Source organism: Colletotrichum abscissum (assembly GCF_030869225.1).
Source record: "Colletotrichum abscissum strain IMI 504890 chromosome Unknown Scaffold_76.1, whole genome shotgun sequence".
NCBI lineage: Eukaryota > Fungi > Ascomycota > Sordariomycetes > Glomerellales > Glomerellaceae > Colletotrichum > Colletotrichum abscissum.
Window position 1 is genome coordinate 97,101 of NW_026850521.1, and position 27,695 is coordinate 124,795.

The following is a 27,695-nucleotide window of genomic DNA, read 5'->3' on the forward strand; positions in this document are numbered from 1 at the left end:
GTAGCTTTGTAATGCAAAGAGAAGAAATTAAAAACTCACGAAAGTCAATCGTACCTTTAAGTGAAATGAAAGTGAGTGAATCTCACATGAGAATTGGTTTGAGTGCATGAGCGAGGCTGACCGCTTTCCCAAATGAGCCAGGTTTGGTGGGACCGAATTACACCGCCTGCCAAATTTCATCCCATTTACCACTTTCTGCTGGCAATTCCTGAAAATATGGCAATTGGCCCCGCGATGTAGCTTCATCCTGCATCTCATCCTCACACACTCAGGCTCATCAATTCATCCGAGTTTTACTTCCTTTTACTCGAGAGAACAGACCAATTCTCATTACACGTCAATTGAGATCACAATGGCGGCTGAAGTCCGCCGCTCTAACGGCACGCGCCTTGATGCGTCCCTCGGCATCACTGAGCGCATTGCGCCGAGTATGGTCGCTTGGACTGGAGACATGCGCAAAAGGTAAGTCCTTCTATCTGCCTCATAAAACTTCTCCATTAACACAACCCCTCAGATACACTGACTTCCAAGTCTACGAAATTAACAAAGACGGTTCCGTCCTCCACCTCACAGAAACTCGCCTTCCCCCGCCGCCAAAGGAGACCACGCCGCCTCCACCAGCACCTCCTGCACCTGCTGTTCCCGTAGTAGAAGAGAAGAATGGAGAAGAAGAGCCGAAGCCAGAAGAGCCATCGAAAGTTGGAGAAGCCGCCGAGAAGCCCGCCGCGGCCGTCCCCGAAGTCCCCGCTGAGGACATTGCCCTCCTCGCCTCCCTCACAAACGACGACTTCGCCAACCAGCTCGTCACCATCTACAAGACGATATCCGCTGACAAGATGGCCAAAACCGAGCCCGTCACATCCCCCATCATGGACGACAAGGACAAGCGCTCCCAGCTTCACCAAAACGTCCGCCGCATCTTCAACTCCACCATCGACACCACTACCGATCCCACGGGCGCTATCGTCGCCCGAGTTCCGCCCCCTCGCGGCAAGGGCAAGGGCATGCGTGGCGGCCGCGACAACAACAACAACAACAACCGCGAGAACAACAAACAGAAGAAGAAGCAGCCCAAGGCCGTGGCCCCCGGCGAGGGCGAGTACCTCCACTTCACCCTCTACAAGGAGAACCGCGACACCATGGACGCCCTGCACCAAATCTCCAAGGCCCTCCGCATCAAACCCCAGGCCATCGGCACCGCAGGCACAAAAGACCGCCGCGCCGCCACCACGCAGCGCTGCTCCGTCCGCGGCCAGCGCGCCGACGCCCTCCTTCGCGCCCGCCTCTTTGGCGTCACCGTCGGCGACTACCGCTACGCCCACTCGCCCATCCACCTCGGCGCCCACAGGGGCAACGAGTTCGTCATCGCCCTCAAAGACTGCCTCGTCGCCGGCAACCCCGACCTTCCCCCCGCCGACCGCTCCTCCCAAATCCGCGCCTCCGTCGAGGCCGCCATGGCGAGCATGCACAACCCGGGCTGGATAAACTACTTTGGCCACCAACGCTTCGGCACCCACGCCATCGGCACCCACGAGGTAGGCCGGCTCCTCCTGCAAGGCGACTTTGAAGCCGCCGTCAACGCGATTCTCTACTACGACGAGGCCATTGCCCAACGCGCCCTCGCGGGCGAAGTCCCGGATCAGGGTCACGCCCGCGACGAGCTGAACCGCCACCGCGCCTGCAAGGTCTTCCGCGACGGCGGCTCCGCAGAGGAAGCCCTCTCCCACCTGCCCCGCCGCTTCTCCGCCGAGGCGAGCCTCATCCGCCACCTCGGCCGCTCCACCGCCCCGTCCCGAAGAGACTTCACCGGCGCCCTCACGAGCATCACCCGCGGCCTGCGCAACATGTACCTCCACGCCTACCAGTCCTACGTGTGGAACCACGCCGCAAGCCACCGCTGGCGCCTCTACGGCAAGAACGTAGTCGAAGGCGACCTCGTCCTCGAGTCTTCCTCCGCCGATGCAGACGCAGACGCAGACAACGAAGGAGGAGACGACGACGCAGACTCCTCCTCCGCCCCAGCCCGCGCCCTCACCGCCCAAGAAGCCGCCTCGGGAACCTACACCATCCACGACATCGTCCTCCCCTCCCCGGGCCACGCCGTGGCCTACCCCACCAACGCCATCGGCGAATTCTACACAACCTTCATGCGCGACAACGGCGGCCTCGACCCGCACGACATGCTCCGCCGCCACCGCGAATTCAGCCTGCCGGGAGCGTACCGCAAGGTCGTCGTGCGCTTTCTCTCGGAACCCAGCTTTGAGGTCCGCGCGTACGAGGACGGCGAGGAGCAGATGCATCCCACCGACATGGACCGTATCCGCGCAGCAGCCGGGCGTGGTGGGAATGGGAAGAAGCGGGGCCGTCAGGAGGATGAGAACGCCGAGGATCAAGATGCGGCGAAGAAGGTCAAGACCGAGGCGGGTGCGGCAGGAGCGGATGGCGAAGCTACGGCGGATGAGCCGATGCAAGACGCGCCGGCACGGACCTCGGAACCGAAGCAGGAGCAAGAGCCGGAGCAGCAAGCGGAGACCACCGCCGCCGATCCGAACGGTACCCCGTCGACCCCCGAAAAGACAAAGACGGCCGTCGTGGTCACCTTCCAGCTCCCCAAGAGCGCCTACGCCACTGTCGCGCTGCGGGAACTGATGGGCGTCGACGAGTCCGAAGTCGCCGCGGCTCCTACGGCTGCCCCCGCTGCCGCTGCTGCTGTCATGACTGATACTACCGCTGCTGCCCCCGGGGCTGCCGAGGTACCAGAGACTTCCAAGACTACGACTGCGGAATCATGAAATACCTTACTTCACAGAAGGGAAAGATTGACACAAAAAAAACAAAAGGCATCACCGCTTCACGGCTCAAAAAGGTGATCTACTTGGCATGTAAATGGTTGTAGACTAGATACCCCCTCGGAGAGATTCGTTGAATCAAGCATATATATGTACAATGCCACCTACAAGGCCAATCCTACTCTTACCAACCCACTTAGTTTGTTCCCTCGGCCATAGAAAAAGGGTAAACCCCAACCAGCATTGGCAGAATTTTTTTGTTTGTATTGTTCCAAACCGAATAGACAATCGCTTGGATACACAATAATGCCTACAGTCTTCGCTGAATATCCGCCGCCACCGCCGCTTGTCCAGGTACACGTCTGCCTCCGCTACATATATCCAGAAAGTAAATCTGACCCCCTGAAGGCGTAACATTGGCAATCCTGTGCCCATAATGCCCGTCGCTTATTAAATCATGAAAAATGGCCTCCTTCTTCCGCTTGCTTCATCGCTGTAGAGTTGTCTCCCTTTGAACTCGGTTCTTTGTTCATGTTTCGCTTGTGGTGTGTTTGATGCTTTCCTCGATAGTTGGCCCAGGTTGCCGTGGTCATCCTGCCAAGGAGCAACAATGTACTTTTTGCTGCTTTGTGGTTGACGTGTCGCCGTGATTTCGCCGTATGTAACAACGTTACTGTCGTCACGACATTGTGCCTATCAGCCAATCATTGCTTGGTATCCCAGCCCCAAACCTGAGCCAGGTACTTGGCCATGTTGACACGCTTCGCGCGCATTTCCACCATCCACGGGTGCTCGAGCATCCGCCATGGGCTCGCCCGCCTTGTGGGTTCCTTCTCCAGGCTTTGATAGGTCAGTACATGATTTCATGATTCATACCAAACTCTCGTCACTCACCAGCACTCGATGAAATACTTGAAGTTGTCACTCCAGAAAATGTTGGCATCCGGCTCATCCTTGAGCTTTGGTATCGGCTGCCGCACAATGTAGGTGAGAAGGTCGATCAGCCCAGCTCGTGGCTGCATCTCTGTGCCGTCGGCCGGGAAGGGGAATCGATGTTGGGCCACTTCCAGCAGAGTTACGCCAGTCGACCACACGTCAGAGGTGATGGTGTAGGATTGGCCGGTGATGCGCTCGGGAGCCATGTAGTAGCTGGTGCCGATGAAGGTATTGGCTTCACCCTTAGTACCAAAGTCTCCTGAGACACCAAAGTCGCATAGCTTGACATCGCCATTCCTGCAGAGCAAAATGTTGGATGGCTTGATGTCTCGGTGGATAATACGCATGCCGTGCAAGTACGTCAGTCCCCGCAGAACGCCCTCGGAAATCTTGCCGAGAACCTTCTCGCCTGTCCGTCCACCGAGTTTCTTAACCTCCTTGTAAATACTGTCCAGGGAACCGCCTTCACAAAACTCCATGGCGATTGAGATCGTTCCCGTAGTCGAGTCCTCAAAGGCGCCATAGTAACGGCAGATATGCTCCGACGCGCACTCTTTGTTGAAACCCAACTCGCGTACAATCTGCTTCTTAACGTCGGGATCGGGATTTGTGGTAATTACCTGGGCATGTTAGTCTCCAATTTTGTCGGTGTGGGAAATGAAGCGTTCGCACCTTGAGGGCGAATGTGGTTTTTCCACCCTTCAATTTGGCTTTTGTGACGGCTCCGCCGGCACCCTCGCCGAGACTGCCGAGCTCCTCGATCCGATTTTCCATACTCGCGACCCTCCACGACTCGGAGTCGAGCTCCTCCACATCCAGCGTCCTGCCCCGCTCTAATGACAGCTTGTCAAAAGCTTCTAGACCCTGCAAACTGCCGTCCCGTTCCATACCGACACCGCCTTCGCTCCGCTCAGAGTAGATTGATCCCACCGCGGACGAGGGGTCGGGAGTTCCTTGAGGCCGCGCAAAGCCATATTGCGAGGCAAAGGACAGTGCCGAGTACTGAGAGCCAGCTGACGTGGGGTTGCTAGCTCGACCATCCAGAGGGCCGAAGCTTCCAGATCTCGAGTGTGCCGCACTGCTCTCGCTACCGCCGCTGGCAGATTGTCCTACGCCTCCCACGCGAGGTGGTTGCTCGTAAGGCGTCGACTGGCTGCCCATCGGCGTAGCCAGGTGAAGGGTCGGGAGAGGTGGTCGTGAGTTTACGGGTTGAGGTGCTTGCCCGCCGACGGGTTTCGCGTTTGGTGATGGGGGGATGGCGAGACCGAGTCTAGGTGTTCGGGCACCTCCACCTCGGCCGCCGGGAATGGCAGGGCGAAGGAGAGGAACTGGCGAGTTCATCATGGGGACGGAACCGGGCGTGGACAGAGGAGAGGGGACACTGGGCGGTGCCTACGTGAAACAATCAGTACGATTCGCTACAGAGGCCATCTAAAGAGCTCATCAGGCGAACATGCTTACCTGGTGAGGAGGCTCCATGGTCTGAGGTTGTGAGGGATTCTGATCGGCCATGGCAACGGAGGTAAGTTGAGTAGACCGGAGCGATGCGGTTGAAGCTGGAGAGAGTTGTACCCCAGACGTAGGATGCCACAAAGTCGCAAAAAAGGGCCGAAGCCAAGCCAAACTACTTGACGAGGTAAGTCGAGGTGTGACGGCTGCGGTACTGGGCACAGGCAGAAAGACAGAAACTAGCGTGGTCGAATAGTTTCGTAGGAGCTGACGTAGCGTAGATCAAGTTGGAAAGCGACGGCCGCCGAGCGTTTGATCCTCTGGTTCGAGGCTGAGTAAATAATAAGACTATCGGGGGCGTTTTGTTGAAGATCAGAAGATCAGAAGGCTTGGAAGCGAGAGACTGGAAAGTAAAACGTCGGCGGATAGCTTTCCCCGCAGGATTCAGAAGATGGGTATTGAGGTGGAAGAGAGAGTAGATTTGGGGTGCGCGGGTGACGTCCCGGTACCCAAGGTAAGATGAGCAGAGGCGATATGGATCGAGGTGGTAGTTCCAGGTCTGTATCGGGACCGGGGGACGGAAGAAGGAGGTTTCCTGCTGTTTCTCTTCGGAATGAAGGGACCGGCTTTGAGGTTTGAGCAGACCGGAGAGAGAGAGGGGAGCAATGCAAGAGCAAACGACAACGGCGCAGTGGCGACGGGCGAGCCCTTGGACCTTGGTTCCTTTTGAGAAAGACGACAGGAAAGTGAGTGAATGGAGTGGGATTCAAGTGGGCAAAAAAGGCGGGGAGCGGCGGGACGGGGACGAGCTTGGGCGCTAATTCCAAGGCCAAGTTCCAATGGAAAACGGGGAGGGGGCTCTGGGTAAACTGGGGGCCTTTTCAGGGCCTGATGATTGAATGCACTGGGTGACTGCCCTGAGGTAAGGTAGGTGGAGGTAAAGGCAAGGTATTGAGATGGGAGGAAGTACAAGGCCCACGTAATGGAGCCAATGTATCTTTTTGGGATCGCGCACTCGACGTGTGGTGCAAACTGCGGGACAGCTACATAAAGTGGCCGGGTTTGAGCCATCGTTCTCCTGTACCTTTTTGATACTGTAAACCACCTCACCTCCTGGTAGCGAATCTACCCTCCCAAGGTAGGTAGGTAGGTAAGTACAGCTTGCCTTACTAAGGTACCTGTGGTAAGTAAGGTACTGCCCGCCTTACACATTCCATCCATCTTGCCTCATCTTGCACCTACACGAACGACAGAACAGCACCGACGACGACAAAAAGTCAATCAGAACATCAATCGAAGCTGCGCCGAAAACCAAAGTGCGCTCGGTCGCTTCTTTTAAACCCTTCCAGCGTCTTGGGGCAGAAAAATGCGCCACATTACGGGAGTCCCTTGCGTCGTCTGAGGTTCTGGCCCTCCCCAGTCGATTATCTTCTAGCATGAGAATCGGCCCTGGGGTCTGGACTCTGGATTTGTAGACTCTGAATTGGGTTGGAGACGACAATGGTCTCCGTTTGTACGCTTCTACCGATACAACTTCGAGGCTGTCCGATCCACTGCACAAGAGTCAGTCAGTCACCATCAACTCGCTTCTGTGCGCCTATGTTTATCCGCACAATCCTCGAATAAGGACTGTTTGGTGGAAGACAAAGCCAATGCCGCTGTTCCGAATCGACCGTTGCAAGGCACCCGTCATCAGGACGCGTGTTTGACCAAGAATCAAGAAATGTATACACCTCGTCACCGCCCAACACAAACAAACCCGACACAGTACACCACCTCCAAACAGTCACGCTCTCCAGCACAAAGCACGGTGTGATGAGTGGGCTTCCAACCGTCACCACAGAGAGCAGCTCTGCCCACTCGGAACGCCCATTTCCTGGCGCTGCGCAATGGACAATGGGCAGACGCCTGACCAGTTACACACACCCGTACGGCGACGAAGTTTGAGAGGGCAGAGCCATGGGGGGCATGAGCGATGAGACAGGGGTTGCGCTGTCGTCGGTGGTGTGTCGTCCATGTCTTGGGCTGCCATTCGATGCCCTGCCCTGCAATCGCTCCTTGCGGGTTGCTCCCCCCTCTTGGCCCCTCCCCGGCCAAGCACCAAGCATCTCTTCGTGCCATCGTGGGCATGCCGCACGCCGCACGTCGCACCGTCGCACGCACCAAGCTGGGCCCTGCACTGATTTCCGACCGTCCTCTGCATGAGCTCGAGATGCACAATCCGGGAGACGTCCCCGATGCAACCTGACTCTTCTGTCCTTCCAGGGCGATGGACTGTCTGATGGGTGGGACGCAATTGTTTGACGAATTTGAGAAACTGTCGGGCCCTTATCCATTGCTTCACATACTGGCTCTCTCCGCGGGATTGGCCGTTGCTTTTCTCTCTAGGTATCCGACAACCCATCGGTTGACCATGAATTCTAGCTGGTCTCGGGCCAATAGCTGGCGGGAATACTGAGCCAACGACACTCATCCCGTCACATTCACATCCTCACACCATCCCCACGGTGTCCCCTACATGACTGCAGGATCAAAGAACATATTAATGCGGGCTCTCGGCAACCAATCTCCATCCGTCCAATTCCTACACAAGAGGTCGGTGTGTCGATGAAACTCGCATAAGCCATTTGACAGCGCCGTTTTGGCTGAAATGGGGGGCTTTTCCGGCGGCAGCATCTGAAGGAGAGAAGAAGAAGAAACGGGGGCAGCACACGGAGCTCTTTTCGGCACATGCTGTTGAATGTGGCTCCTGTATACGGCACACGTTGACACGGCACATCTGCCGCGGCTTCCAAATCTTTTGGCATTACGACCCAACAGCGTCGGCATCGCAGTCCGTTTGAGAAATTCCAGTCAGCTGATTGCAGACCCAGGCGGCGAACTGGTGGTTGCAGACATGCCGTTCTTATTGCTGTGCCTCTTCCACCGGCGATGCGGCACGAATAGGGTGGTTCCCCGATGAGGGGAAAAGCATTTGCAGACAAGCAGCACGCACGACCATTGGGGTCCGAATCACGGGAAGAGTTTTGTTCGGTTATTGCCTCTTTCTCACCATCCTACCTTGTGGCCGGTCCGGCGACGGCGATGAGCCGACAAGCGATTAAGGTGATGACTGTGGTGTTTGACGGGCCACGGATTCGAGACCTCACCGCATTATCCGCACCGCTGGACCTGGACCCTGATCAGACGAAGGCCCGGTTTTTCAAGGCCCTGCCCCAAAACACCTACGTGGTGTATCGCAGTTGCATCGTCTTGGTCGGGGGATTTCCGATGCCCACTTTGCCAGCCTGGAACGCGTGCGGCGTGCCTGACTAGTCACACCTCTCGAGTACCAGACAAGAGAGTGAGGCAAGATGGAAGCAAAACATGAAGGCAGGCTTACGGCGTAAGTTCTGCTGACGTTGTCCGGCTATGACAATTCGTCTGTCAAATCCGGGCTATTGGGTCCCAGCTGCGAGGTCAAGTCAGAACCAGCGGTATGTCAGACGGGCACGTCCGAGAGGGAGAAATCCAAATCATCCGAGTCCATCTTATTGAGTTGGATTGTCGGTACAGCTGGCCTCTATGCTTCCGACAGTCAGGAAACGACATCCGGCTGCGATTTGGCTTTTCAACCCCTCACTATGTTCTCCGCAGGCGTTCTTCACATCCAGAGCCCGTCAGAATCGGATTAATCATCCGACAGACCATAAAGCAGACACCGAGAACGCAAAGTGGGCGAGTGTCTGCTCGACTTCTGCTCGTCGGTGTCCGAGGCTCCTGCTCATGCACCAGCATCTGCATTCGTTCCAGGAACAGATCCCTGGATCCCGCCAAGGGGCACAAGGCGGAAACTGCGTCTATGCTGGCCCCATCCCTGGGCGGGAAGCAACGTTATGCTGTCATCAGCCTCAGCCCTGAAAGTTTCCGGGCCTCTGTGGCTCTTCTGTATCGAGCATGGTCCTGGCTAGACACTCCAGCATCGGCTCGACTCATCTTGGAAAGGCGCTGGATGTATGCTTTCTTTCCCTCTGCCCGACGCACAGATGGTTGAGTCGGAGGGGGAAAGTTGACGTTGCCTACGGATGAAATATGCAGTCTAGAGATGACAGGTGTGTGAAGTTTGACCGTGTCCAGTCCACGTAGATGCATTCTGATAGGTATTACACACCATCATAAAATTCAGGCTCACACACTCAACCGTCCGCCGCCCCCGTCGATTACCGCTATAATCAACAAATTCATCTGGTATCATCACCACGGCCTATGTCGTAGCGGAGAAAGTTGGCGAACTTGAAGGAATAACTCCGCACACATAGGTTCCGGGTTCGAGTCCCACCTTGTTCTTGTAAAAATCCTTGCATCATTACACCTGAGGCTGGTAAGAGCCTCCTCGGATTTTTCGTAGGCTCCCTATGATAGGGAGCTGGGCTTTTGTTTTGGCCACTGAATGAAGGACGGATGGATGATACCTCAACTTTGTCGGCTCAGATACGTATTCTCGCTTGCTGTCCTCTTACTGGCCAATTTGCCTTGTCACTCGCGCCGTTGGAGTCCCCGGTCACTCACTAAGGTCACTCACTAAGGCACTGTAACTGCGTAGCTCCGTTTCTCTAGGCGCGCGTCTACCGTCTCAATGCGGAGCCCTGGTACTGACCGCCTTCCATTCCAATTGGTCTGCCCCACGCCATAGCCCCCTGGACCATTCACCCCACCTGCCCGCCGCGCCGAAGCTTTGGCACTTTGCAACCAAAAACTTTTTGGACCCTTGCCCGAAAATTCTCAGACGTTGGTGCAGCTGCTGCAGTCGAGCCCATCACCATCACAAACTTTATGCTACAAGTCTCAGGTCCACGATCAAATCGCGTCACAACCGGCATAAAACAGAACAGAGACTGATCGCCCTCAATGCCGTTCTCTGCAACCCCCAGACGACCGGGCCGTGCGGCCGAAGATGAGGTTCCGGTATCCTCTCCCGCCAACTCTTCCGGCTCCGAGTCCGAATCCGACTACCTCGACAGTCCCGCCTCGCGCAAGAGACGGAGAACCGACCCCACCGCCGAGCCCGATCTCGAAGATATCGAGAACGATGATGACGATGAGGAGGAAGAGCTCAAGGCTGTCGTGTCTACCATTCAAGCCCCCTCAAGATTCAAGCGCGCCGCCGCTGCCGCTGTCGACCAAGCTCCCCAGACCTCACGCCCAGCAGCGCCGTCGCAAAACACAATCACTGCGCCAACAGACCCCAACACCACCTTCTCCGCCATAAACGTACGGCCATGGCTCGTACAGTCGCTGGCCAACATGGCAATCAAGAGACCGACGGGCATTCAAAAGGGCTGCATACCAGAGATCCTCAAGGGCCGGGACTGCATCGGCGGAAGCAGGACGGGTTCCGGTAAAACGGTCGCCTTCGCCGTGCCCATCCTTCAGAAATGGGCCGAGGATCCCACCGCCATCTTCGGTGTCGTCCTTACCCCCACCCGCGAGCTCGCCCTGCAGATCTTCGAGCAGTTCAAGGCCATCTCCTCCCCGCAGAGCCTCAAAATCGTCCTCGTCACCGGTGGCTCCGACATGCGCTCCCAGGCCATCGCCCTCGCGCAACGTCCCCACGTCGTCATCGCCACGCCGGGCCGTCTGGCCGACCACATCCGCACCTCGGGCGAAGACACCATCTGCGGCCTCCGCCGCGTCAAATACGTCGTCCTCGACGAGGCCGACCGCCTCCTTGACGGCACCGGCCCAGGCAGCATGATCCCCGACGTAGAAGAGTGCCTCTCCGTCCTCCCGCCCTCCTCGAAGCGCCAAACCTTACTCTTCACCGCCACAATCACCCCGGAAGTCCGCGCCCTCAAAGACATGCCCCTGAAGCCCGGAAAACAACCCGTCTTCGTCTGCGAGGTCGACACCCAGGCCCTCGCCATCCCCGCCACGCTCTCGCAGATGCACCTCCAGGTGCCCGTCACCCACCGCGAGCACTACCTGCACACCTTCCTCCTGACGGACGGTAACGAGGACAAGTCCGTCATCATCTTCTGCAACCGCACAAAGACGGCGGATTACCTGCACCACCTGCTGCGCATGCTCGACCACCGCGTCACCTCGCTGCACTCGGCCCTCCCGCAGCGCCAGCGCGTCGACAACCTGGGCCGCTTCCGCGCCGCGGCGGCGCGCATCCTCGTCGCGACGGACGTCGCGTCGAGAGGTCTGGATATCCCCGAGGTCGGGCTCGTCGTCAACTACGACATCCCGCGGAACCCGGACGATTATATCCACAGGGTCGGTCGCACGGCGCGTGCGGGGCGGAAGGGCGAGGCGGTGACGTTTGTCGGGCAGAGGGACGTCGAGCTCGTGTTGGCGATTGAGGCGCGTGTGGGCAGGGAGATGGAGGCGTGGAAGGAGGAAGGGGTGAATCTGGAGACGAGGGTCCTCAGGGACGCGCTCAAGATTGTGAGCGAGAAGAAGAGGGAGGCGTTGTTGGAGCTCGAGGAGGGGAGGGAGGTTGGTGGCAAGAGGAAGAGGACGAAGCAGAAGCTCAATGCGTGAGATTGTGTGGGAGGGGAGAAGGAAAAGTCACTTGCTGTTTGAGATGGGAACTTGCATACTGGCGTAGGTTTGATTTGTGTGGGACAGACAAAACAATACCCAATAGACAACAAAGTCTTCAAGAACTTCTGACCACGATGGCCTCTGAGGAATGATGTTTAGTAGTCACCACAGCTTGAACTTGTTCGTTTCAGAAAGCTTGAGATAAACGGTGCCACCCACCAGCTCCAAGGCTCACCGATTCAAAACGACCAGCAAGCAGTATTAAAGGAGAGCAACTGAGCCTCGTCACGTTCCGCTCTCGCTCACTCCCCGCGAACCCCAAACCAATTGGTTCGGGAACCATTGTCCAACAATGCTCGATGGTCTTATTATCCTGCCTCTGGTGATGAAGCTTAGTTGATGTTGAGAACCCCTGCATAGAGAATAATGTCTATTCCACATCTTCATTCACGCTCCCGTTCGTTCGTATTCGTGTGAGCTATGTGAGGGAGCGTAGGGGGGGCAGGATGGACGTGGTTAATATGTCCTATGTTATCGTTCATGCTCTCTCTTATATTCGTGAGTGTAAAGTAAGGGAGCATAAGGGAAGGAAAAGATGGATGTAAGTGACTTATCCTATATTACCGTTTATGCTCCCGTCGTACTCGTGAGAACCAAGTAAAGGAGCGTGAGCGGGAAATAAACACAGACTGCTTTGTTACATGTGCGGGTATGTCCACCCCTCTGATCTAGATTTGCTTTGGGAACTTATTGAGGTTACGCAGAGCCAATCCATCCAGAGGGGCTCGGGGTAAATGTAAATCAATAAGGTTGAAGACGCCGCAAGCCCTCGCTTAACGTGAGAAAATGCGTGTCGGTCCGTAGTCTTCAAACGTGTGAGACATTCTCTCTGGCGATGTTTGACTCACATTTAGACCAAGTCGATGGGAATGGTTTGTTCATCACCGTTTATACGAAAGTCCACCGGACTTGTCTTGGAAATCAAGTTTAAGGCTTTGGGACTTTGACACGAAAGTACTCAACTCACATGTGAGAAAGAGGACAATGGAGCGCATGGAAGCTTTATCAAAGTAGATTCATATTGAGCAAATCATCTGAAGATTGCTTAGTTTGGATGTATTTTATGCACTACGTGCGGAAAAAGCTTGCCCTATATAAAATCCTCTCAGTGATTTCCCTTCAATAGCGTACGCTGACATATACGTATTTCTTGAGATTAATACCTCAAGGTTATGTTGTGTGTCTGGTCAAAATCAAAAGGAAAGAAAGAGATGCCCTGATACGTAAGGTGTTCATATAGACCCCTAACATCGACACAACCAGGCCATCTCCCCCGCTCACTTGCTGCTTTATTGCTGTTGTATAGCTGCTGACGTATTTTGTTCCCATACAAATGATCCAGTTAGACTGGTAAGCTCCATTATTCTCGGAAGCTCTCAGTACAGATTTGAAACCGCAAGATCAGGTCTCTTACTGCTGCTGCTGGTCTTACGTGCCCACTTATGTAGATGGCTCTAAGTCTCTGTACTATTCGGCCCTGGGAGCACGGCTCTAGAATATCGGCTGTTGTAAATGAATAAAGGGGGAGGGACTGCGCTCCGTCTTCATAGGCTTTTCTTACGCATACAGCTGGACTGTAACTTATTTATCGTCTTTGACATATTGATTTGAAACGAATTTTCTATGGTCAGGAATTATCCGGACTAAGTTGTCGGTTGTGGGGCGCTCTGAGCCAGAGAATTTGGTGAAGATACAGCTCTACACTCTAAGTCTTCGGAGTCCCACTCGAAACCAACAACGTCACGACGGCGGCGGCCAGTTTCCAACCAATACCGCCTTTCAACATCGCCGTAACCTAGCCAGCTGTCCCTCTCGGCCAAGACTGCCTTCAGTCCCCCTTGGTGCAGGAGATGTCTGCCACGAGCATCACGATGTACGAGCTAGAAGAAAGACTAAATGGGTACGGTAGGATTCGGTTCGTACCTGCCGAGGCGTACAGTTTCTAGTTTCCTTATGGAGCAGGGGATCGGCCAGGGGTTCCTCACTCTGTACTTACGAATACGAACGGGCACAGAAATGACGATGCCGTGATGGATGATGCGAGCATGATGATCTTACATTCTGGACGGTCTCTATTGTAGGAGGGTCCTCAAGACCAACTATGCTTTGTCACTAAAGGCAAGGTAACAAGGCTCTTGAGCATCATTGGATAATGGTCTCTATCTTAGCTGATCTGGCGTGAAGCATGAGAATGAACGCGGAGCAGAGGCCTGATCGTTCTTGCTTTTATCATCGTCATTTTGAGGGGGCATGCAGCCGTTTGGTATCTCGGAAACACACCAATTTTCCGATTCCCATATCTCATGAAAATGGCCTTTGACGAAATGACCTGTTACCATTGCACATTACCAAGCCTTTTGGATCTAAAGCTATCCCAGGTTCGGTGATGCCTTTGTGCTCACGGATTCTATTGCTTGCCACAAAGCATCAGCAATCACTTAAAATGCATGATCAATAAGGTCTTCATATCACAAACACAGCAGCTGCTTTGATAATGGCCATATATGGTACAGTCTAGCTGACATCGTTATGAGAGGCAAATGATGATTTTGCTGGCTACTTGACCGCCGATTCAAGGAGGCATACACCACTGCCGGTAAACCGAGGATCATAGCTCACTTCCACACCTATCATCTCCTAGCGATGACCGACGCTTCACCGGCTCTGCAATAGAAATCCCGGACCTACCTTCACAATGGCCATCGGCCGAGATGCACAGGCACGGGCTTGGGGATGAGACGTTACACACAAAAGCATAAAAGCAGTAGTGTTCCCGACAACCAGGAACCACTGGACCAGAACACGAGACAAAAGTCGGCTAGCCTCGTGTACCAAAATAAGCAACGGGTATACCGCAGGAAGAGAGATGGAGAGACCGGGGATCCAGGCTGCTGTTCGGGTGCTCGACCACTCAGGAAGCCTGCTCGGCAAAGAAGAGGAATGCTCGCGATACTGCGGTTTGTTTATTTTCTTTCTTTCCCCCCCTTTTTGGAGTTCATTTCCACGCTTTCGATGTACCTATGCATGCCTTGTTTGTCATTTTACTTCTCTCAGACATTCAACCGCGGCCCCGGAGCCAAATTAAGTGCAAAGACATGGGGCGCTCTGAAGCAAGACGTCTCATATATATCTAGAAGAAGAAAATATGATTCTGTACGTGGTCCTGATCCAGGTTCGCGGAGCAGCCCCGAACCAAAACCCAATCCACATTCCCCAAACCCATACCCCCGACAGCTGAGGCTCAGCTGAAAGCTCAGCCGAGCCAAAGGTCGAAATCTATCCGGCAGCGCCGCGAGCGACGTCTCGAGATAGACATCTCTTCTGTACACCACCTCAGGACATGATCTGAGACCGGTGGGCTTGGTCAAGAATATTTTCTTTAGATGGCAGACAACTTTGAGGTCATACAGCTTCCATCCCTTGCATCAAATGTGGACCCCCCGTCCGTCCCGTGGCGGCCCCCGGCGATCTCGAAACCGATGAAGAACAGCAACCATTCCGCAGCCACGTCCGACAGCGGGATCGCTCCCCGGCGTTGAAACGCAGTTCAGACGAGTCAAGATGGCCGGGGTGGGTTCGGGAACGCTTCATGAACCACGGCAGTTTGGGAACAACAAACGTTCGTCACATCATCCGTCTCTGAGCTAAAATCAGAGCCGCATGGACTTGGACTGGGACCTGGAGTCACGGCAGTTTCATCGGCGCCGGGCTTGGTGAGAGAGAGCAGCATATCTCCGGCCCACCGTCCTGAATGTTCACAAAGCTCGCAGCAAAACCTCATTGCCGAGAAAAGACCACAGGCCCTGCATTGAATCCCGTCCGGCGTCCGCTCTTTTCTCTCATCAGTCATCCATTCCCGTCCCATGGATGGAAGTTTACGTCCACACCCCCCCCCCCTTTGCTCAGATCCACATGCTTAGCAATTCTCATGAATCTCCACGTGGGCGTGTGGCTGAAGCAATTTTCCAGCAAGCAGAGAATCTAGACCGCGAGCCCCACACGATTGGGCGAAAATCGCGAACCAACTGGCAACGAGAAGAATCACTTGCAGCATGTTCGAGATGGGAACAGAAAAAAAGGGCAGAAAAAAAAAAGGGTAGAAAATTTCCCCCCTAGTCAATATCCACCGTGACCAACAGATCCACAATCAGTCACCAATGTAAGCTACTGACGCCTGCCCGATGGAAAGCGGACCGGGTCTAGTTGACGTCAAGGATACGTGGAAAATGCCTGTGAAGAGGGAAAGAGGGCAAGAAAATTTTCTCCATCCTAGCCTCTTGGATACCTGAAGTCCACTTGGTGTGAGGTTTTCTGTGATTGATCCACTAGTTCGATCCCGCGTAACCCAGATCCCAGCGGACGAAAGAATGAAAAACTTCGTCGCGTGGCTCTGGTTGGACGCCGTGGAGATGTGTACGCCTGAAGGCTCTGACCATTGACAGCCATGAGCCCTGTCGCACATCAGCCCTGGCAGCCCACAACCTCTCACACGATGGCGCCGTGGTCCGTCAGGCTGAATGACAGGAGCAATGGAACACCGAGACGGCAAGCGAGGCTCCGCAAATGTGAAAATCAGGAGCGCAGGACCGCAGAACCCCTGTCTTCCACGCTAGAAGCACGCTAGAAGGTTATGTGATTCCGCGCATGGTCCACATGCAGTGGGACTCCGCCAAATGGAAGGACGCTAGAAGGCCGGGAGAAGGCCGCGATGTGACAGGGGTGTTGCGTTTGAAGAGTTTGAGAGGCTCTAACCCCCTTCTTCTGGACATATCTCGTTCTTATTTCCGTGGAGGTGCAGTTCCTCCGCAAGGGGCATTCGAAAGGGCGCCCTGTTTCTGGATCGTCGTGCATATAGATATTAAACAGTGAGTCAGCACCAGTATCGAACTTCCATTGTCGATTAACCCCGACAGACGTACGAATAATCCAATGCAAGTCCGTGTCCTGAGAAGATAACCCCGAAATGCCGGATCGAGTTGAACCCCCAGCCATGAACGACGACATCGTGCAGCAATGCCGCATAGGAATTCCGTAAACTGCAGGGCGTCTTCGGTGCAAACCGAGAAGAAAGACAAGAAAACTCTCGCAAGCCACACCCCCGTACGGTACCCGGGGCCTTGTCCCAACTGAGAACCCCCATCACGGCGACATTCCGGCCGCACATCGCCGAACCGATTTTGTCCACGTCCACGGGTATTCAAATCTGCACCGGGGCAGGCCGCGGAGGCTTGGGAGGCTCGTTAGCGCCGCTGCAGTTCGAAGCACGTCCAGCAGCCGTATAGGCAAAAGACTGCAAAGCCACAAAGCCTCGTCCGACGTCGCGTGGCACACACACGGAAGCGGGAGCGTAGAACATGCATCGGTGGTACATACATACATGCCAAAGAGTCATCCGGTATGCGCGTCCCTTTGACCAATGGCACGATATGGCTGCGGTGGCACAAGCCACGAGCGGTGAGCATAACAGCCTTGTGAGATGCAATACGGTAGAGTACCGTAGGTAAAGTAAGCAAGCACCGCCTCACGTCTCATAGGACATCTCCGTGTGCGACTTGGGGATTATGAAAGTACTATCCGCCGTGTTCCCTGATTGGTGACTTGACGGCTCGCGGCGCCAGTTATTGGACACGTTTGGACGGAGGATGCATGTCAGCGGGTGCGGAATAGGTATCGAGTGCTGCACAGCAAAAATCGACGCAGACACCCCGGCCGCATTCCGCGAGCGAGTCCGAGCTTTTTTGCATACCCTCGCTCTTCTTACGGGTATGGAGTACGATGTGTGGTACATGGGTACGGATTCTCTTCCGCATCGCACCCAGCCCTATCTGGTAGGTAATCCAACCCTGCAGCTAGGGAAACGGCGAGTTAGCTGCTACGTTCCATTGCGTACGGCGGTGACGATGATGCGCTGCGCTGCGCTGTGCTGTGTTGTATTCTGCAAGAGGCTTACCAATGGAGATGCAGTGCAAATTGGCGATATCCAAATGCGATGAATTGCTGCTGCTGCTGCTGTTGTAGGCAAAGTAAGCTGGCCTCAGATTCCCCCGAATCTCCATCAGCCTGTTCAAAAGACTTCCATCCATTCGTCACATTGTGGAATATCTCATCCGGGGCCTATCCGAACCAAGTCCTCCCCGCTTGCAGGGCTGCAGTTCTCAGTTCTCGCTTCTTCGGCGATTCCACGACGCTGACACATGAACGGAGCGGACTTGTGAGTATTGGGGGGCAGTCTGATGATTTGTATAGAGTATACGCACAAAAGACCCCTGATCTCGTCATCCCGCGGTGTGGGAATAAGAGGATGGAAGTGTGTAGGTGATTATGAAGCAGGAGAGAGAGAGCATAGACCACTTGGCCGTTACCGCGGAGTTGGGATTGGGAATCATGGGACTACAGAGTGAAAGAAGCTTTTAGCTCTGCTCGGCATTTTGCAGTCCAATCTCAATGACGCGAGAGCGCGTGTGAGTGAAGCGTGGGTTTTGGGTGTGGGCGTGTGCTGGATCCCGTTGACGGGTTTCATTGATTACTGATGACTCTTTTTGCCTGTTTTACTCCGTCGAGCCCCGGTTGCACATCTCTCCGTCTCTCACGTGTGAAAGAGTGTTGGTTTGGCGGGGCCCAGCGTGCTCCTCCTCCCCTCGCCGATCTAGGTGGCCGTCCGTCCGGCCGTCGGGGCCACGGCAACAAGTGAACCGTGCGGGTAGTTCGGAAGGGCTCAAAAGTATGAAACTCAAGGGTCTAGAAGAGGTCCAGAACAGAAAACAGTCACGCTTCATCAGACGGCCGCTTTCCAAACATGCCGAACTCCCCTTCCTCTTCTCACTCTGTCTTTCTCCCGTTATCCTCCGCATTAAATCCGGATTCATCGTCAAAGCACCCCTTCCGCTCACTTATCTTCGGACGGCACGGGACCGTTTTTTCTGGGAAACCCCCCCACGTCTTTATCGTTTCCCCCGTTCCCAACGGAGGGAGTCGGGAGGATTAAAGGTAGGAGAGATTGAATACCGGTAGACACCGGAATAGAACAGTCAATGCTTTTCGTCCCGTCTGCGAAAAGCATTAGGATTCGCTACGGGTTACGGTACGGCCCACGCGAGTTTACAAAGGATTTCGTTACACAAGGCCGTGTAGCCGTAGACGCCCGTATTCCGCCGTGCTCGTCCCCAATCCGGGATTTTGTGCAGATCGTGGGGTTTGGTACGGTAGCCTGTAGGTTAGGTAGGTACTCCGTACCACGGAGTAAGCTTGGAAGCTCTCCGCCAGGCACAGCCGGCCCCCAAATCCCGCAACACTGGGATTGGAAGCCGGAAGATTGTCGAGAAGTCGACGATCACGCGCGCCACGCAAAAGGGAAGTTTTCGGACGAGCTTGTCTCGATCTCACCCCCCCTCCGCTTGCTGGGTAACTTGTGAGAGCTCCTTGCGAAGTTTGGCCCGGGCTTCATGTACGCGTGTGTAACCCTAGACCCGATGGTCCCATCTCACGCGAGACTGAGGGTAGCTACGTAGGGCAGGCCCGATCGAGGGGTTGCGTCTCTGTCAAACGGCCTCGCGATTGGATGAACCAATCTCACGGGTTAGAACTTGAACGGCGAAAGCGAAAGAGAAGAAGTACTGTGGTGGTGGTGGGAAAAGGGTACGGGGCACGCATGCAGCAAGCCACGCTCTCGATGATGCCGTGGGTTCTGATCTGACCTGGACAGACCACATCCTCGTCTCCCCCCGCGTCCACGTATTGGCGTATAGGCGCAGACTGGTTGCAGACAGGTAGTCGCATGTAGGCAGACCGAATGGCAGACTTGGGACCGAGCCACTGGCAGGACGGAGTAGAGTACCTAGAGTCGATGGGTCATCTCGACTCGAAGCGGAGCGGAGCACGGCGATTTCAACCGACCGACCGCTATGGGTACCCGGGAACGAGAGAGAGAGAGAGAGAGAGAGAGAGAGAGAGAGAGAGAGAGAGAGAGAGAGAGAGAGGAGGGGTGTGTAAGCATTGCGTTTTGTGGCTTGAAGACCGCCAAACCCTGCCATTCGCGTCGTGCCCCCAGGACATTCAGATCTGCCCGGATGACTGATGAGTCGATGACCAAAGATGCAGCCATAATACCTGATTCGCACCGTCAACCTGTGGCTGTTCGCTGTCAAAGTGTGAGCGTAATCTTTTAGAGTTGTCTGCCCCCCTTCAGTTTGACATTCGCTCCGTGCCCCGATTCACGGTGCCGAAACGTCTCCGACGCTTCCCCCCCCCCCCCCCCCCCCCCCACTTGCCGTCTGTCTCCGGCACAAGATGGGGGCATTTTTTAGTGTTGTTTCCCCCCCCCTCTTGTTTTCTTCGCCCGCCCCCCCCCCCCGCGGCGCGCACCCGCCCCCGCCCCCCCCCCCCCCCCCCCCCCCCCAATCTTTCTCGGGCGCGTCTAATGCCCAGAAGGCGGGCCTTTGTCTTTTCGGTATGGGCAAAGTCGGAGGGAAGCTTCGGCGGGGTGGGTTTCTACGTATGGTTTCATCACTTGACGCCTTTCAGAGATCTCCCCCGGGCGGTGCGGGCTTCGTGATTCCCGGGTCATCATCGTCGCCGTCACCGTCCTTGCTTTTTCCCTCCCTCATTTTTGCTGGGCCATGGTCCCCGTGGAAACAGGAACAAAGTCGGCGATGCGCAAGGGCTTGTTCCTGATACTTGATTGATATTTCCACTCTTAAGATCGAACAGATGGATTCGAGCCCAAAAAGTGAAACTGGTCAGGTATTTCGGACTCTATTGGGCAGTTTGGGTATCCAGACCAAAAAGTTTCAAGCCCGGCCGATCAGGCTTTTCGTCCAAAGTCTGCTGCGGTGGCCCCCGTTCGAATGAACCCCGTCGCCCGGGGCAATAGTTCTTCGCGATGGTCCGGGCTGTGGAGTTGGAGCACCGTACCTTGCTTTCAGGCTCCGACTCATCATGGGCCTTTCCGGGTCCTGTGGCTGGGCTGCCCGCGTCTCCCCAAGACGTGGACTCCAGGCACCGACCGCAAGGTACTTTGTGTAAGGTACGGACAGGAATGTTTAAGCAAGAGTTATGCCGAGAGCGAAGGGCGTTATGCCTAACCCGGCCGAGGAAGAGGAAAGTGAGTGTATGAGTACCTACCGTAATGTAATACGTGGAACAGGAAGGGCGATGAGACTCCTGCTACGTTGCTCTCTCTCTCTCCCTCTCTCGCGCGTCAAGGCTCAGCCCTACAAAACGAGTGTGTGGCTCGGGGCCATTCGTAAATCCGTACGGATCTACTCCGTGTATCCGTACAGATGGGATTCGTACTTTCGTACTTTCGTACTCTCTCTGCGTAGCGCCTCAGCTCGCAAGGGCCTGTGATTGGCGCGTGTCCGCGAAGGCAGTCAGCTGGCCAGCATCTAATCTCTCCGCAGATGTCTATCCCCCGTCGTCTGCCCCCCGGTTCGCAAGCTCGCACTGCTCGCACTCGCAGGAGGACGTGGACGGAGCCGACGGCGGAGGAGGCGGTGCAGCAGCAGCAGCAGCAGCGACCAGGGGATTCGTACCAAGCTGTGCTGTGCTGCGCTGTGCTTTACCCCCGCGCGCATTCGCACAATTCGCGGCCGTACTGTATTCCCTTGTCTCGGCGCCGTAAACTGTAAGGCCTGGCGATCGACCGGGGTGAGGGTGAGGTGTTGAGGTAGCAACGGCTCTCGGCGCAGTACTTTTAGGCTTCCCATCTTTGTCCATTCTCGCACCCCAGGTGATCCGTTACGGAGAGTACAGAATGCCGGGGGGGTACGGAGTACTGTGAATTGTCATTATCCCAAAGGGGGTGAACGGGAGCGACATCAGATCAGGTCCCCCTTCAGCCTTGGCCCTGGGGTATTACATTTGGCAATTGTGACAATCAAGGGGAATTGGAAATTCTTGGGATGGCACCTTGGGACGGGGTTAAGCAAAACATACCCCCGTCGTGAGTGAGCTGGAATCCCGCTATTGACATTATGAGGCCCGTTCCCTTTTTTTTTCTATTCTCGCTTGCTGGCCTCAGCTTGTCGCAGATTGCGCGCATGGTGCGAGTTACAGAGTATAGGAAATGAGCCATCATCCCTTTTTTCTGAGAGAGTGTGTGTAATTATGGTTGTAAGGTAGGCAGCCGGGGTTATGGTAATTGGTAAGGCGCGCGTGCGACTGCGGCCGAGAGCCAAGGCCAGCAAGCGAACCATAAGCATAACCTGCGCGTGTGTTCACGATGATATGGCGTGTCAGATTGGAAATTGAGGCAGACGAGACGGAGCTAGCTAGCGATGAAGAGATGACGCGCCTGACGGACAGGGTGAAAGGGCGTAGACGCCGGGGCAGCGGTGGGTGGTAGAGTAAGGTTGGTGATTAATCCAACTGCTGGTCGGTGCGGAGTTATGGGAGTTATGCCTAATTCCTGTCTCCGTTTTGGTGATGATGAATACAAAGTCACTACGGGTTATGGTAAGAACGAATAGAGGGGATGAGATGAGACGAGACTAGCGGGAGTGCGTGCTTTGCTGGAGAAGTCTAGTGGCCGATTCTGATGGAAGACCTGGATTGATTGATTACAGAGAAAAGCGAGCACAGGCTGACAAACGTGGACGCTTATCCCATCAGGACGCGAGGTACCTAGCGACCTGACGAATAAGCAGCGATGCTCCGTACCCAAGCAGCAATAGGTAAGGTACCTACCTTAGGAAGGAAGGTACGGGTAGAAGGTTACGGATCTTCGGGGTACGTACTCAGTCCGCGATGAGTCGTCGTGCTGTTTCCGCCGAGTGCGTCAGACCCTCGAGAACCTCGCAGCGAGTCTACGCAGTAGGCAGGACTTTGGTTCTTCTGGGCGCCCTTTGGTAGCGTGGTAAGGTCGACCACGACTACGACGACGACGACAACAACCGGATTAGCGTCTTGGGTTTGCTAGCGACGGGCAACCGTACACTTACGCCGTACCGACCGGCGGCAGCGTAGGTAAGCTCCAAAAGTCCGAACACCACCCGCAGCCCGCAGCGACAAATGCCCAGCTGGCGGAGGCTCGGGAAGCACCCTCGGCCTTGCTGATGACAAACGCCGCCCAAAGTCCACGATGGAGGAACGGCTACCGTGGTGCGGAGCTTAGAGAAGCCCCCACTTTCTGCAGGCACAGCGAAAGACTCATCGCTTTCATAATTTTTTCTGCTTAGGAAGGTTCGCACTTCGCACCTCGCAATCGCGCAAAACTCCCGCCCACACCCCACCCCACCCTCTCACACCCCCCCGATGGGTCATCCACCCCCTGCACCTGCACACCCTTCGCTCTCACACCCCTCCCCTTGTCACCGCTCCTCCCTCACTTTTCTTCTCTCCGAGCCCGACAAGTCCAGGTCAGCCAGCACAGCGGAGCAACCTGAGTTAAAAGAAATGTGTTTCCCCTTCCCAACCAGATCTAGAGAAATCCCATCATCCAGCCTCAGCTTCAACAGACCCAAGACACAAGATCGATACTAACTCCTCTCAAGAAGAAACATCTTCCAACCTGAACTATTATATAACCATCATCGACCTTGCCTCTTTGCCATCTCATCTCGCCGCCTCATCTGGTACACTCCAAAAAAATCAGATTACCAAAGCATCATCACAGACCAAGTCAACTAGCCCAGGCATCCCTGCCCCACTGCATCTTGCACCCCCCGATCTCGCTTTGAGTCATACCAGCCAAAATCGCGACATATCAGTCACCATTGGTGCACAGTCATACAAAATGTCGACAACTACCACAACTTCCACCTTCACTGCTCCTCACACACAACAACCTCTCCGCCTTGCCATCCAGAAGAAGAAGATGAGCATCACCCAGACGTACTACCTCGCCCACAAGGCCCGGGCCAAGCTCTCCTCCGAGGCTGCCCGCGCCGACCACGACCTCCGCCTCCTCGTCGGCCACGCAAATCTCCTCGACTCCCTGATGCTTGAGCTCGCCGACGCCGAGCGGGAACAAGAGAGCTGGTTCAACCAGTCCGTCCGCGGTGCCACCAAGACCGAGTCCGCTCCCGCTGCCGCCAAGGACCGTCACATCCAATGGGCCGACTCCATCGCCGAGGACTCGGAGGACCTCTACGAGGATGACTCCTCCGACTCGGACGACTCTTCCGTCTCCTCTGACGACGACTACGAGGAGGACGACATCGAGATGGCCGACACCGTCTCCCTTCGCCGCATGCCCTCCGCCGCTCCCGCTTCCCCGAGAACATCCACTATCGAGGTCTCGGAAGACTACGACATGGAGGAGGACGACCTCGAGGAGGACTACGCACAGCTCGAGCTCGTCCGCACACCATCCCACTCCAGCTCCAGCTCACCACCAGAGCTCGAGCACGAGCACGACTCTGACATCTCAGATGACGAGTCGATGCCCCCGTCACCGCCAAACGCAGTGCTCACCTTCAACGAGAAGGAGGCCAAGGAAGAGATCTCTCAACAACAATCACAACAGGGCGACGGTACCTTCTACTCGGAAGGCTACTACCTGCCGGCCCGCAACCCAGCAAGGCTCGTGTCTGCCATCTCAGTGTACTAAATCTACACTCGAGAACCACACACTACCTTGTAACATGATCTCTTCTTTGGCTTTTTACATCAGCGAGCGTTTGCATATATTACGGCGTTTATCATTTGTCACCGATACCAAACTACAACGGCATGGGTCACGAATTATTTGGATTACAAAACGACAGCAATGTCTTCTCAACTCTTCTCTCTCATCTTATTTTTCCTATATGTCGCAATGAGAAAGCATGGGGTGCCTATTTGGAGGACCCTGATGGATAATGGAATCGGGACTTTTTTTTCTTTTCTTCAGCTGTCTTTCCGCTCCCGGGCTCCAGTCCGCGGTTGAGTGGTACCAGCACAATGTGTTACAGAAACCAGATAGATAGCCGCTTAGGGGGTCAAACAGTGCCCTATTCAAAAGCGAAGCATCAGACAATCAATTGAAAAATCAATCAAATCAAACCCCCTGTCCTCTGCAATACTGTGAATACTCTCTTGGTACGAGGACTTGGAGCAACACAACAAAATAGGTAAGTCACGATTGCATCATCATTGCTTCTTCATTCGCCTCATGTCGGGGCGAAAAGTAGGAGTGTTGGATGAAACTGGCGCGCTGACCGAGTCATTTAGGCAGACCACATGATTCAGCAAAGACCTGCCCGTTACAATGCACCGCTGCGCGTTACGACGACTCCAAACCGCGCACCTCACAAAAATCGACTTTTTTTTTGACCTATGTCTACGGAGTACTGCATACGGCATACCAGTTTCGCCCAGGTACCCGAAGAGGATTGGTGGATGCGCCCTGCGATCTCGGCAGATCGGCGTCGCTCAACCTCCGGTCTTTCCAACAGCTGCTCAGGTGCCCGCCCGCCAACCCCTCGCTCGCTCACTCGCTTACCTCACCCTTCGAAGCCGAGCTGCCTGCCTTGCGCAGCTGCGCTTGGTGCTGCCTGCCAGCCTGCCACGAACGAACGGGGGTTACAAAGCAAATTCCACGATGACGACCGATTTCCGCGCCCCGACATTTTAACGACACGCCCCCCTGCCTTCCGTCTAGTCATCTCTCAGGACAGTCACCGTCTCACAGATTTCCGTGGTTCACTAACGCCGCCGTATCGTGGACGAATCACGAGGGGTTTCCTCATGGCATTCGGGTTTTGGCGGTGTGTTTTAACCCCCCTACCGCCGTACAGTCCCTTTTTTTGACCGCAAAGAGACGGAATTAATAATTAGGCTGCCTGGAGGTTAAGCCCGTGGTTTAATGGTGCAGGCGAAGAGCAAACAGCGAAAAAGCCGACGCCAGCGATTCGAATTATTCATCACATTTTCCCCCCGCCGTCGCACCCGAAGCGACTTGCACAAAAGAATGTCACCGAGGATATTACTGATAGTCGCCGACGAGTCAAATGTCACGATGCTTCATTTTCCATCCGAGTTTTACGGATGAACGCCGCTGGTGAACGATGAACGGCGACGATGATCTGATTGGGACTGGTCTGATGGATATTCGATTGGAAATGAAAAGAGAAACGATTGCGAGGCAAGCATGGCGCAGCTGGGACTTTGGGAAAATTCAAGAGGCAGAAAAAAATGGAAGACGACGCCAAAAAAAACAAAAAACGATTACGACGATACGAAGCCGACATCAGCCACGAGCCTGCGAAAAAAAAGGCGTGTACGGTGTGGCATCCCGCGTACACAATTACGGTATGCTGGGGGGAGGGGGTGTGCAACGCGGCCGCGACAGCGAATGCGAGTCACCGAGGCCAAAAAAAAAATGAAAGACTGTCATCAGCACAGGGCGTGAGCGTGCGGACGGACGAATCCCGTCCGACTGGAGACGGCGAACCCAAAGGAGATAAGCCCCAGGCCCCCCCCCCCCCCCCAGAGGAACCGACGGAGAAGACAACCTCCCGCAATTGCCCTGCCAGAAATCCGCTGGACGGGCGACAGAACTGTTCCCTCGGGGCCCGAACGTGGAGATACGTGGTGCGCATAGGGGCCCGAGCGCGTCCCTTTTTCGAGGGCCGAGGCATCCCGCGCTGACATAAGGCACTGCGAGCAGCACCGAAAGACCCGACGGGAGATCTGAGCTGCCAGATTTTATTAAGATTGGCAGATCAAAAGGCAAGATGGAAATGGCACCACAATTGGGGCTTGGCTTGTGAAAGTCTTTAACGAGGGTCGCCCGGGGGGTCCTTGACCACTGGACTGTTACGGCTTCGTCGGCGACTGGCCTGTTTGCTGGGCATTGCCTATGCTCTTTCCGCGATGCAGACACGCTAACTATCCTCCAGAACCAAATGTTCGAATCTCACACGGTAATGTGAAGGAAACAAAAAGGACCGGCAACTGGAAGCGACGAGACCACGAAGAGGGGTGTGTATCTTTTGCCTGCCGCCGTTTGAACTGATTCATCCGGTCTATCCATCCGGTCTTCAGACATACGCCGGCAACCACCATCAGGCCTCCAGCGTCCGACTTCGCTGGCACGCGGGTCGGCAGGTTCACGATTGAGCCGACACGGCCGGCGATAAGGAAGAAGGTGTGTCTCGTGAGAGACACGCTCGCCGACGGGACGGCTTGACGGTAGTGTTGGTGGTGGTGGTGGTGGTAGGCGGTGGTGCACACTGCCGATCCAGGTTTTTTCCCCGCCCGCCCGTCGGAAGCCTTGGCCGAACCGGCAGCGTCGGCGGGAGTCAGGTAGGTAGGCTGACGGGAGGCACATCGGCATGCAGTCAGTCACTACGCGTGCAGTCGAATCCATCTTTTTTTGATCGCCAGTCTCGGCTACGGGAAGCCTAATTCGGAAGTGCGTGGGAGCAAAGTGAGGTACGGATAGGTACGGACAACGTAGAACTCGAGTGCGACGAGACAGCAGGACACGCTTGTTTCTGTTTCGCTTGCGTTGTTTCTTCCCGATCGAGGACGTTTGAATCCCGCGGGTTGTTGTGGAGGGGGTGGGATGGATAGATGGCCTCTCTATCGTGACAAACGGCGCCAACGGATATGCACCTGTGAGTTGGTTTGCAGATTTTACAGGACTATCTAGATTGTAGGTGCCCCCGACTCGAGTCAATACCAAAAGTCTCGGCAAGATTCCGTGTATTTCTTGCTGCACGGAGTGGAATGGATGGAAAAATAATCGAATCGCACCATGTGAGAGTAGCGTACCGGCCTAGACGTCTAGGTCTGACAAACACCCACCCGTCCGTCGCACTTGGCGGCGGTGCGGGAGTCCCGCGATGGTGTATTTACTTGACCGCCTCCCGTTCGGGTACGAAGTAAGACACCACCCCACACGACGGATCACCCCCTACGACGGATCACCCAATTCGGTACAATTCAGTCAAAAACCACTAATTCTACCTACTTCATTTTATAATATAAAAAATATATAAAAAATACATT

General features: G+C 55.2%; 11 protein-coding genes across 11 annotated transcripts; 9 read left to right on the plus strand and 2 right to left on the minus strand.

Annotated features, from left to right (window-relative positions):
• Positions 1-352: 352 nt before the first annotated feature.
• On the plus strand, positions 353-2,792 carry CABS01_15910 (tRNA pseudouridine synthase D; the record flags this gene model as incomplete). Its single annotated transcript, XM_060549243.1, has 2 exons — positions 353-462; positions 515-2,792. The coding sequence occupies 2 exons, from the start codon at positions 353-355 to the stop codon at positions 2,790-2,792; spliced, it is 2,388 nt and encodes a 795-aa protein (XP_060390855.1).
• Positions 2,793-3,493: 701 nt separating this feature from the next.
• On the minus strand, positions 3,494-5,237 carry CABS01_15911 (uncharacterized protein; the record flags this gene model as incomplete). The annotated part of the gene is made up of 4 exons (XM_060549244.1): positions 3,494-3,629; positions 3,684-4,345; positions 4,398-5,117; positions 5,187-5,237. 4 exons carry the CDS (start codon positions 5,235-5,237, stop codon positions 3,494-3,496), a joined length of 1,569 nt encoding a protein of 522 aa, XP_060390856.1.
• A 1,952-nt stretch (positions 5,238-7,189) lies between these two features.
• Positions 7,190-7,357, plus strand: CABS01_15912 (uncharacterized protein; the record flags this gene model as incomplete). Its single annotated transcript, XM_060549245.1, has 1 exon — positions 7,190-7,357. One exon carries the CDS (start codon positions 7,190-7,192, stop codon positions 7,355-7,357), a length of 168 nt encoding a protein of 55 aa, XP_060390857.1.
• A 2,704-nt stretch (positions 7,358-10,061) lies between these two features.
• Positions 10,062-11,699, plus strand: CABS01_15913 (DEAD/DEAH box helicase; the record flags this gene model as incomplete). The annotated part of the gene is made up of 1 exon (XM_060549246.1): positions 10,062-11,699. The coding sequence occupies one exon, from the start codon at positions 10,062-10,064 to the stop codon at positions 11,697-11,699; it is 1,638 nt and encodes a 545-aa protein (XP_060390858.1).
• A 3,003-nt stretch (positions 11,700-14,702) lies between these two features.
• CABS01_15914 (uncharacterized protein) lies at positions 14,703-15,245 on the plus strand (the record flags this gene model as incomplete). The annotated part of the gene is made up of 2 exons (XM_060549247.1): positions 14,703-14,872; positions 15,146-15,245. The coding sequence occupies 2 exons, from the start codon at positions 14,703-14,705 to the stop codon at positions 15,243-15,245; spliced, it is 270 nt and encodes an 89-aa protein (XP_060390859.1).
• A 2,506-nt stretch (positions 15,246-17,751) lies between these two features.
• Positions 17,752-18,081, plus strand: CABS01_15915 (uncharacterized protein; the record flags this gene model as incomplete). The annotated part of the gene is made up of 1 exon (XM_060549248.1): positions 17,752-18,081. The coding sequence occupies one exon, from the start codon at positions 17,752-17,754 to the stop codon at positions 18,079-18,081; it is 330 nt and encodes a 109-aa protein (XP_060390860.1).
• A 1,250-nt stretch (positions 18,082-19,331) lies between these two features.
• Positions 19,332-19,538, minus strand: CABS01_15916 (uncharacterized protein; the record flags this gene model as incomplete). The annotated part of the gene is made up of 1 exon (XM_060549249.1): positions 19,332-19,538. One exon carries the CDS (start codon positions 19,536-19,538, stop codon positions 19,332-19,334), a length of 207 nt encoding a protein of 68 aa, XP_060390861.1.
• Positions 19,539-20,696: 1,158 nt separating this feature from the next.
• CABS01_15917 (uncharacterized protein) lies at positions 20,697-21,381 on the plus strand (the record flags this gene model as incomplete). The annotated part of the gene is made up of 3 exons (XM_060549250.1): positions 20,697-20,770; positions 20,905-20,978; positions 21,083-21,381. The coding sequence occupies 3 exons, from the start codon at positions 20,697-20,699 to the stop codon at positions 21,379-21,381; spliced, it is 447 nt and encodes a 148-aa protein (XP_060390862.1).
• Positions 21,382-23,493: 2,112 nt separating this feature from the next.
• Positions 23,494-24,309, plus strand: CABS01_15918 (uncharacterized protein; the record flags this gene model as incomplete). The annotated part of the gene is made up of 1 exon (XM_060549251.1): positions 23,494-24,309. One exon carries the CDS (start codon positions 23,494-23,496, stop codon positions 24,307-24,309), a length of 816 nt encoding a protein of 271 aa, XP_060390863.1.
• A 770-nt stretch (positions 24,310-25,079) lies between these two features.
• CABS01_15919 (uncharacterized protein) lies at positions 25,080-25,490 on the plus strand (the record flags this gene model as incomplete). Its single annotated transcript, XM_060549252.1, has 1 exon — positions 25,080-25,490. One exon carries the CDS (start codon positions 25,080-25,082, stop codon positions 25,488-25,490), a length of 411 nt encoding a protein of 136 aa, XP_060390864.1.
• A 311-nt stretch (positions 25,491-25,801) lies between these two features.
• On the plus strand, positions 25,802-26,330 carry CABS01_15920 (uncharacterized protein; the record flags this gene model as incomplete). Its single annotated transcript, XM_060549253.1, has 2 exons — positions 25,802-25,991; positions 26,080-26,330. 2 exons carry the CDS (start codon positions 25,802-25,804, stop codon positions 26,328-26,330), a joined length of 441 nt encoding a protein of 146 aa, XP_060390865.1.
• Between the last annotated feature and the right edge of the window lie 1,365 nt (positions 26,331-27,695).